The sequence below is a fragment of the Centruroides sculpturatus genome, unplaced genomic scaffold, assembly GCF_000671375.1.
Source record: "Centruroides sculpturatus isolate CEXI.00-Female unplaced genomic scaffold, Cexi_2.0 scaffold550, whole genome shotgun sequence".
Classification (NCBI taxonomy): Eukaryota; Metazoa; Arthropoda; class Arachnida; order Scorpiones; family Buthidae; genus Centruroides; species Centruroides sculpturatus.
In genome coordinates, this window is record NW_019384886.1 from 365,268 (window position 1) to 376,465 (window position 11,198).

The 11,198-nt window shown below is 24.8% G+C and overlaps 1 protein-coding gene across 3 annotated transcripts in view; it reads right to left on the reverse strand.

Moving 5' to 3' along the window:
* LOC111631110 (transcription elongation regulator 1-like) overlaps positions 1 to 11,198 on the reverse strand; it is a 128,263-nt gene that overhangs the window by 33,631 nt on the left and 83,434 nt on the right. For all 3 annotated transcript variants that reach the window (XM_023375310.1, XM_023375309.1, XM_023375308.1), the window contains 2 exons: positions 10,495 to 10,703; positions 8,552 to 8,702 (listed from right to left, as the gene is read on the reverse strand). In XM_023375310.1, the coding sequence (XP_023231078.1) occupies positions 8,552 to 8,702; positions 10,495 to 10,703 (360 nt within the window). The remainder of the gene's footprint in view (positions 1 to 8,551; positions 8,703 to 10,494; positions 10,704 to 11,198) is intronic.

An 11,198-nucleotide genomic window follows, 5' to 3' on the forward strand; every position in this document is an offset into this window, starting at 1 on the left:
AATTTTTTTTTTTTTTTTTTGTTTTAGCATGTTTTAGCATTTTATAAATTCAAACATGAACAACATAAGTTATTTTAATTAACTCTAAACTTGAGGTAATTAAGTTTTACTAAAATTTGTGTATGAGTTTCTTTTAGACATATGGATATTGAAATATCATAATTTAGATAACAAAAATGATACCTAGATGCATCATATTCATGATGGAAGGACAAGAAAATAAAAAGTCATTATACAAATAATTTCACATTTAAAAAATTCTTTATATTTCCATTATTTCTTCAGAATTAAAATTGTAATAACAGCAGTGAATTAATTTAAATTCATTTCAAGATGGTAAACATAGTCTCAAAAATGATAGTATATATCAAACAATATTAAGATAAAGCAATGTAACTAAATCTATAACAAAAAGCTATGTACTGCTGTACCTACTACAGAGTTAGTTTATATGTGTATAACAAAATTTAAATACATACCATTATATTAAATATGCATTTTTAACTAATACAAATTTGAAAGAATATGCTACCACATACTTTCACTTATTTAATATTAATTTTAAAGTACTAATAATAATCTTTTAATTAATTAAGTTATAAAATGTTGTATTTATAATTCTATACTTACCATCAGTAACTAATTATAGAAACACATTTTTAAATAAAATTATAAAATTAAAACTTTATTAAAAATGTTTAAAATAACAATTAGTAGAATGAACAATGATAATTCCATCTTGCTTGAATAAGAAGACACCTCATACTCTAAATTTACACTTGGTTCAGTGAAACATGGAGATATTATTGAATATTTCTCAGCTTTAAGTATATTTCAGATAAATAAATAAATAAATTTTTTATTCAGTTATATTGTATTTGAATAATTTTAGTTATTACATTCAAAAGAATTTTTTAAATTTATTTAAATACAGAAAAAAATTATAAAAACAAAAAATAAAATTTGAAATTTTAATCAAAATATCCTGTTCTTAATTTTGAGTTAAGAAAGTATAAAATATCTACATTTAATATAACTGAAAAATCAACCTAAAAATTTAAAAAAAAAAAAAAAAAAAATTGTATTTAGTTATATCTGAAAAGCAATTGTAAATTAATTAAACAATTCATATTAGTTTCAAATTTATACAAATTTTAAAATTTAATTTATTGGCAAGAATTTATAAAAAATAAAACAATATCATAACAGTGTACTAATTAATTTATTCAATTTAAAATAAATTTTTAATCAAAAATGAAATATTTCTTTTCATAGATAAAAAAAAAATGTAATGCAATATTTGTCACATCACAACTTACATCATTATACCATTCAATTTGATACAAGCATACCTCAAATTAAGGCACTTCACTAAATAATGATGCTTTTCAATTATGATTATTATTATTTTCAGTGCTTGTCTTGCACTTATGAGTTTTTTTTTCTATTTTTTATTTATTTATTAGCCTTGCTTTTGCATTTTTTTAGGCCTTACACTATTGATTGTACATTTAATATATAATAATATAATAATGTAAATATGTTTTTAGATTTTTATATACACCAGCAAGTTGGGAAAAAAAAGCTGAGTTCAAATGTGATATTTGCTTTATGACAATGGTGAATATTGATCTAGTAAATAATAATAATAATAATTTTTTTCAATCTTAAATGGATACTTAGTTTTCTCAAATAAATTAAAAATGATGTAACAGGTAATATATAATTCAAAATTTGTTATCTCAAACATTAAACAAAATATGATGGATATAGATTTCATTGGTTTGTCAATAGACAATATCTCTCTCAATTTGGATGTCCATAATTCAATCAAGACTTGAGTGTTAAAAAACAACAAACTGCCCATGACTACTAATGTAAAATTCTGTACATTTTGTTAATCAAAGTTACTTTATTTATGTATACTTTATTTTATCTCAGAGAAAAATATTAAAACATAAATGTATCTTATATGTATAAGGTTTTTATACATATTTTACTGTTTTTTGTTTAAGATTTAATATTATAATAGCAAAATTATTTTAACATAACCCTATAAAATTTAGATTTAAGAATGTTTTGTTTGAATGCTTAAATAAAAAAAATGTTTTAAACTGATGGTAGAATGAAAGCCCAGATAACTTTTTTGGTTTGTAATTAATAGATAATTAAAATAAAGATTCTAGTTTATAGCTGTCTGAAATTATTTGTGTAAGAAAATGGAGTCTGTTCATAGAAATATTTTTAGGTTTCATTAACATTCTTATATGTAAATTAACATGTTTCTTGAATCAAATAGTAAATAAATTAATGTATCCAGCTTACATTTTGTTCAGTATTAACTAATTTTATAAATTATCATATTTATTCCAAAAAATGTCAAAAATATAAAAATAATTATTATTATTATTTTCTAAGTATAGTGTTTTTATATAATATAACATTGTAAAGATTATGAAAATAAATGGTAGCATATAATTTTCAATACATGTACAATTATATTTACATTTCTTGAACCCACAATAAATTAAAATCATACTAATAAATTAAATTATAATAAAAATAATAAAAATGAAAAAGTACAATACTCTCAACTTAGTCAAAATGTGAAATCTCCTAAAAAAATTAATCAACATAGTAAATAATTAAAAATCATTTTATATTGCTTTTAGTTAACATAAAAACTGTTTAAAAGTACAATATTTGTGAAATTTAAAGAAATCTGTAAAGCAAATTTTAGTTAGAATATCAACATATTAATTCAGATTTTAATTTATATATTAAAAAATAAAATATAATGTATGAAATTATTATTAAAATATAATAAAAAATTTCATTACATTCATTTTTGTAATTCATAAAATTATTTAATGTTTAATGCATTTATATGAAAACTTTAATAAAAATTATGTATGATTATGAATAAAAATCAATACTATAATAATTAATATAACAATGTTAAAAAAATAAGTTTCCCTGACCAACTATTATATTTTGAAAATTAAATACAAATAAACACAACTTTCTTAATGCATTAAACATTAATTTATAATAAAACCATTAAAAAATTTTTAAATTTATTTTAAAAAATAATTCAATATTTTGTGTTTAAAATTTTACTTCATGATTAGAATATTAAAATTTTAATTTTTTTTTAATATAAAATTTAATAAATATTGCCATTAACGTTAATATATCAGATATTTCAACTTATATATGAGAGAACTCAAATTTATAAGAATATAGAACTCAGAAAATACCATATATTGTTAATTTTTGAAGTGTTATTGTTTATGTAATGCAATTTGTATGTTATTTAATTATGAGTAATGAAGCAAATCTTTCATAAAATATTCAAGAATGTCATTTTTTTAAATGTTATCTAAAACATTAAAAATGTATCATTTAGATTTCAAAACAGAAAGCATTATAAAATCAATCATGACTGATTTAATTTTTTGCATTAAGTATACTGTCAAGTTATTATGAATGTACTCATAACTTTTTCAAATATATATGAATGACTGTCATTAACAACAAAGCAGATTTCATTAATTCAGATATTATTATGCATAAATTCTTTCAATTGTGTCTCAAATTTCTATATACTCAAGAAATACTTCGGCATTAAAATTTTAGAAAATTTTAAATGTCAGAAGTTCAGGCTAACAAAATAAATACATTAAACACTAAAAATCATTATCATAGATATTTACATATATCAGTAATGCTTACCAATTTAATATAATCTATCAATAAACCATAAGGAATTACAACAGTACCAGATGTCCACTTTTTATACATGAAAATATATTTTAATATACAGTATTTTAGTTTTTTTATATTTTCTAATCAAATGTGTTTTTATTTTTCTGTTTATCTAAAAAGTATTTATAAAAAAAAATAGAAATTAGTGCTGGGACAATTAATTGAAATTGGATCAGAAAAATCAGATGTTTTCCAATAATTGGAATTGGAACTGAGCAATATAACTTCTTTATGCACACTGGGGTGTGTATAATAAATATATAAAACCTACTTACTTGTGCCTCTAATCGATGTGTAGAAATACAAAAATAAACAACTATGTAAAAACAAGGCAATGGAACTGAGCAACTCTCATCACAATTTCAAATTCTTAAAACAATTCTTTCACGTTTAATAAGAAAATTAATTATTTGTTTCAACTGAAGATTAAAAATATTTAAAATTACAATATTAGCAATTAAGTACTGTATTAGTTTATTGGAAAATTTCATGCTGACAAAGCAGAGAGTATGTGACGCTCCATACATGAGGCATGTCTATCATGACAAACTTTTCTTTCATGTAGTGAAAACAGCAAGAGGTTGCATTCAGTCAATACTAACTGTCCTCATTTTAGGGGAGATAAGGTCACATTACTGTTGTCACCCAGCTGGTATTAAGTCGGCTTGACCAGCAATTTCAAATCAAAGCCAACAGTTGACAAGAATATTTAAGTGTTGGCAAAACAGTTTAAAATATAAACAAAATTATATTTTAATTGAAAAATTATATAAAATTCTGGTCTTTACACCAAAAATAAAATTAATTAAAATCAAATCAATTAAAACAGAATGGTTCAGAAAGTGTGGATAAAGTACTTGTCTGATTTGACTAATTTGGTTATATTTCATCCAGGTAGAGATGGGTCTCTATTTATATCACTTTTTTGTTAAGTATTAGTTTCAGTTTGCAGTGACTTTTAATATGTATATATAGATATAGATTATTTTTAATATTCAATATGTTTACTTATAATAATAAAACAAATTTCTCATTATATTTATGAAAGTTTTTGTTACAATTCACAGTTGATGCTGTAATACTGTATGTTAGAATTTCAAATGTAATTCGCATGATTCTAAGTAATAATACTTTCTTGCATTAAGTCTACTGCCATTTTGAGTTTTAAAAATTGATTTTTCAAGATGAGTCCATCTAGATCTTTGTCCGATTCTTCTTTTCTTCCAAAAAAAAAAAAGTTTATGCAATTGTTAATTTAGGAAAACGTAGCTCAAATGAATGGATTCAAAACTTGGTTAACTCATGATGATGATAATATTTGTTCAGCTCATTGCATCATTTGTCAAACCTCATTTAGTGCTAAATATGATAGAATTAAAGCATTTATGAGAAATATGGGGAAGACGGTCCTAAACTTCAAACATGTCAAACATGGCTCAAAAAGTTCTGTTCAGGAAATTTCGAATTAAAAATATAAAACAAGAATGCCTAAAAGCTGTCAAAATAGAATAGTTGTGGGAAGAAATTGTTAAAAATTAACAAGTAACACAATATATATAGAACCAAGCATAACAAAAAGCACTGAAAGCATACAAGAGTAATGGAAGAACAAAAACAGTAGATTGCATTTACACTTCAAGTGCATTTTTTCACTGTGTGCAAAGACTGAACTTTACAGCAACAATCAAATTCCAAAGAAAATTTTTGTCAAATTTAGCATTTGAAGAATGAAGTATCACTTAAATTGGAACACAACTCTTGTTACACAATCAAAATTATTACAATAAAAATTGAAAAATGGTAAGCAATGCCATTTGAATTATATTTATTTATAATTTTCTGCCCTTTGTTTAATTTTTAGATAAGTTCATTGAACACCTGCCATAAGACTGAGGATGAGAAAGATTCATAAAAATGGCTTGGTGCAATTCCTTTTGGAGCAATTTGTGATGCTGCATTTTATAATTCTTCACATAAACAATTAATATTAGTTTTGAAATTCTTATTTCTAAAATTTTTTAAAATAAAAATGTAAAACTAATATTAAGTAAAAATTCTCAATTTGAAACATTGTTGATGAATACAGAGAAGTTGTTAGTTTTAGTCATTATTATCATTATTATTTTGCTGATGCAAAATGCAGTTCTCAAGCATTGAGTAAGAAATGTTGCATGTAGGGACATCCCAATATTGCAATACTGAATCAATAATTTCCTTCAATGCCAAGTACTTTTTGTACTCGATACTTTTGGTGCAATACTGATATTAATAATTTGCTTCAATTATCAAGATTCAAGTATCAGATCTTGTATCATTACTTTTTCACAGAGAGGTAAGGTCCAACCGAAACCAGATTTTGAAACCAAATCAGAAACCAAAATAAAATTTTACGCTATTTCCAATTAAGTTAAACTTATATAAAAATATTAACGACCAAAAATCAATAATTTATTACATCATATTTTACTTCCAGAATTTATATATGTTTAGAGTTCAGATTACTATTTAAAAATAAATATTTAGTTAAACATTATGCAATACTTTTGTTTATTAATCAACTTGGACCATCAGTGGTGTTTAAAATGAGCTAAAATTTATATATACTTGTTTGCACTGATATTTATAAAATATGAACACAATAAGGAACTTTAATTGTAAAGACATTCTTTTACCTCTTCACCAATGATTTCTTATCCACCCCTATTCCATGTGTAGTAGAGCCCATTCTGAGGGCTGTAGATCATGGGCTCTTTGTGTATATAAGACATCATACAAGTATAAACTGAAGTATTGACTGACACATTGACTTTTGAACCAAATAGCCAGGATTCAATTCCCTGGAGTAAAACCAACAAAATATTAATTTCAGCTCTTGGATTCACTCAGCCTTCACTGTAATAAGTACAGTATCTACTCAGCAGTAAAAACAACTGGAAGGCAACACAACAGACTGCACAGTGAAGCTAGCAAGATTTCCAGTTTTGATACCCAATGCCAATAATGGCCAGTATACTTTAAGACTGGTACCAGTATCAACACTTTAAAACTACTCACAATACTGGTATCGATAATTTTGTGGTATTGGGAATTCCTAGTCACATTTATGGGTAAATGGAGGATGTGAAGTAATTTTGTTGGTAGTGAGTACGATAGTTAGAGGTTAATGTCAATGGTCTTATATTGTTTATGTAACATCTGATCAATGTGCAACTTAGATGACTTATCAACAGCAGATTCACTTGTGTGTGTCCTGACAATGGACTTGGTTGTCTGAAAATACTTAACAAAAACTTGTATTAAAGTGAAGTCCAGTAAAACAGATTATTGTTTGTTATATTTTGAACATAATTTGGTTATAATAGTAGTCAAACTTAAAAATGTTTCATTTATCAGTTTCAGATTATTAGAACTATATGAATTCTTAGAACTATATACTGAATTCTTTGTCATAGATTTAAATTTAATAGAAAGTAATGATTGATAATAATAAATGATGATAATTTGTTTTACTTATTTATTTTTTTATTTATTTGAATTAAAAATATTTATCATCTACTACTAATACAAAATTATAAATTCAGAACAGCATACATTAAAAATACACTGCTAATAAATTTATACAGTAATACCCCAAACTTAAGCGATAGGTGGAACCAAGCGATAACCGTGTAAGTTGGGGTATAATTTCACAATTTGTGCAAAATCCAAGTCAGATGTAAGCAAGCTAATAAATGTTCTCGCTAATCTTATTTCATCTTTTGATTCGTTCACGGTTACAATAAATCACCACATAAGAGTCTCTCAAGTCTCCATAGATATAAGAAACACAGAAATAAATAACACAAAATAAATTGTAGCTATGTGTCGATTCCACACGACACGTCCGAACATGTAAGCTGAACAATAGTGTGGGGGGAGTGGGTAATCAACACTTACGTGGCACTCAAACAAAAGACAAATCGATGAGATTTGAAAATCGCGTAACACCAGGTTCGTGTAAGTCGAGGTATTGCTGTATTTAAATTATTGTCATTTTATAATTATTTCAATTAATTATGGCTAAACTGATTGTTTTAATAATGTAAATTTCATTTGATTGATTAATTCCAATTATATGAAAATGACTAACATGAAAGTATAAGATACATAATGATAATTAAAAGTAAAAATCTTTTTTAATTTATATATCTTATAATCATTTAATTTTAATTTTGCACACATTTTAACTTTATTTCAAATTATTATTTGTGTATGTCAGACAATGAAAAATAGTTTGAATACTGAAAATGAAAAAAGTCGATGTAAATAAAAAATACATAAAATAGGATATTGAAAAATAAACAAAATTTGTTTTTTATTTATTACTTTTTAATTAATTATATAAATATATAATAAGTTACGAAAAATAATAATCAATTAAACATGTAATATTTTAATCATTTTTAAAAGCAAATTGTGAAATTATGATCATCTTGCAATTTTAATTAGAATATATACATATATATATTATATGGTATATTACAAAAAAAATATAAACTCGAGTTCTCTCATATCACAGAATGCTATGCAATGTGAAATTTTAGGAGCAATAATTTATAATAAAAATATGTAATTCATATTTACAAATACCCTATATGAAAATTTTAAAATCAATTTAAAGTATTACACTTAAAATACATTACTTAAGATTATTTGTAACTTACTGAGCTCCTTTATTCAAATTTCATAGCATTTATAAAATTCTGTTTAGTAAAAACTGAAAACAATAATTTCTTTTACTAACTTTCTCTCGATGACTGGAACGTTCTTCTCTTTCTTTCTTCCTTAATTCCTGAAGATAATCACTAAATAAACTTTCTCGTTCTCTCATTTTCTCTATATTCTTGAATCGTTCATCTTTTCCATATTTCTGGGCAAAATCACTAAAAATTGACCTTAAAAAAATTTATAAGTAAATAAAACATTGTTAAAACTGTTATTTATAGTTGCTATATTTTTATTCTTCTTTATGCATAATTGTTATTTTTTACTTTAAAATAGATAATTTTCTTAAACTACTTATAAATAATTTTATAATTTATTCACTTTACTTTTAAGTAAATTCCAAATGCTGCAATAATTTTGTGGCAGTATTAAAACTTTTTATATTGTTACAAGATGATAAGAATTTTCAACTGACAAATTTAAATTTGCTATTAAGTTGAATGAGATAAATTTAACAATGCAGAATTGCAGTGTACCATGTTAATAATTACAGATAAAAAGTAGTGATAAAATTTCATAATGTTGATATCTCATGTTTGCGTAATAGTCTATATCAGGTTTTCTTAAACATTCTAGGACCTAGAGTAGGGGTAGAAAATCTATGGCATGTAAGGAGAAATCATCTGGCACATAACATATACGATTTCAATTTATCATCTGCATTTTTTAATCATCATTTTGATTTATCACCTGATCATCCTTTTTTTCAATTGGCTTTTTTACATTTATTTTACATGAAAGCATATTTGTTTAAAAAGGTTTGCCATCCCTGGCCTAGACTATAAATTGAGGCAATTTGATATTGATTTCATTGCTAGTGCTGATGCTGACATTAAAGATGAAATAATCACTTTTTGCAATGGACAAACTGAACCATCACAAATTGCAATGATTACAGAGAACTCCTAGAAATCATTTTTCTTGGAAGTGAACCTCATTGTGGAATTAGATTTCTTACTCCTGGTCTAATGCTTAAGGCTTGTTGGATGGCCAAAGCCATTTATGCAATCAAAATATGGATGTTCATAGCACAGTTCCAAAGAACGAAAAAGAAGCTAGGATACAATACATAGCAATTTTTATTGTGAGATTCTATTTGAAGGCATGGTTTAAAACTCCCATTTCCAATTGCTGTGCCTTTAAATGATATGCTTCTGTTGAAGAACCTCTAACAGTACAAGACTGCAAACTCTACAGTTGCCAATACTGCTTTGATAAAGAATTACTAATAGATACAAAAGCCAAAATGAACGTAATGAGAACACCCCAAAGCAAGTGATAGTTGATCAGGATAGCATGTTGGAGAAAAATTTGGACTATTTTGTGTCAGCCAACCAAGATTTTTTTTAACATACTTGGTCTTGAGTCAAAATTCACAAAACTGCATATCACTCTTGCCTTCTGTGGTGAACTACATTGTCACAGAAATGAGTATCAGGCCCATCAAACGCATTAATGATACAGTATATATAACACAGAGTTGTGTTATACTGTATCTGAATTGATTGAGAAATACAATCGATTAAACATCCAGAATAAACAGCAAAACCAATTTCTTTTGCAGGTTGTCAGTGTTCACCAGAAGAGATATTCGAACTTTACAAAGAGAATGCTTGCCAGTAACTATTAATATTCCACTGTATGAATATTGTTATGTTCATCTTGTGACATTGTAGCATGAAATTACCAACTATAAATTTTAAATGCTTAGTACTGTATTACCTTGTATTTTGCTTAAAAAAAAAAAAAAAAATTTAGTGTTACAAACTTTGATAGCAACCTCTGAAGTTACCAAATTGCAAATATATTACTTTTTTCAATATTGGAACAAGTTAGCTAAGTAGTGCTCCTATGTAAAAAACAACTTTTGTTTTCAGTTCCAATAATAAGGATCATCCTAATATAATGCATTAATCTACTTATTTTTTGCAATATGATAAAATCTAGAAAAATAAGACATACTTGCTAGTGAGTAAAGCTTCTTCTAATAACTTTCGAAATTCTTCTTTCCTTTCTTTCATCTTGTTTCGTTTCTCCCGTCTTTCTTCTTCTGCTCTTTCTTTCACATAACGATCAAATACTTGTTTCCGCTCTTTTGATGTAAGAAGAAGATATCTCCTATCAAAAACAATCTTGTGAAGTTCTTTTTCCCAAGTTGAAAATGCTGACACCTAAAAAGAAGCAAAATAAATAAATGTGGCAGATATTAAATAATAAATGATTTTAATGTGAATAAATAATTTCTAAATACAAATATTGTTATTACATTTTAAAAAAATACAATTCATTATGGGTTAAATTTGAAGTTAGCATTAAACAAACAAAAGTCTAAATATCAATTAGAACATAGAAATGAAAAAGCTTTATTCATGTGTAAGTGTATGGTGTATTATTAATTTTGTATTCATTCAAAAACAAGTTTCCTTTATCAATTTTCAAAGCCTTATACTGTAGATTACAGAAAAAAAAATACTAGGTACTGGTAAGCATATCATTCTTTTTGGGAGGTGTTGTGTTTTACCATAAAGGTGCATATTGTATAGTACATAAACAGCAATAATCAGAAATTTTCACAAAGTGCAGAGCCTGCATACCCAATACACCAAGATATAAGACGGATATTTAAATTGTACATATAATTTTTAATATATATATATTTATATTTG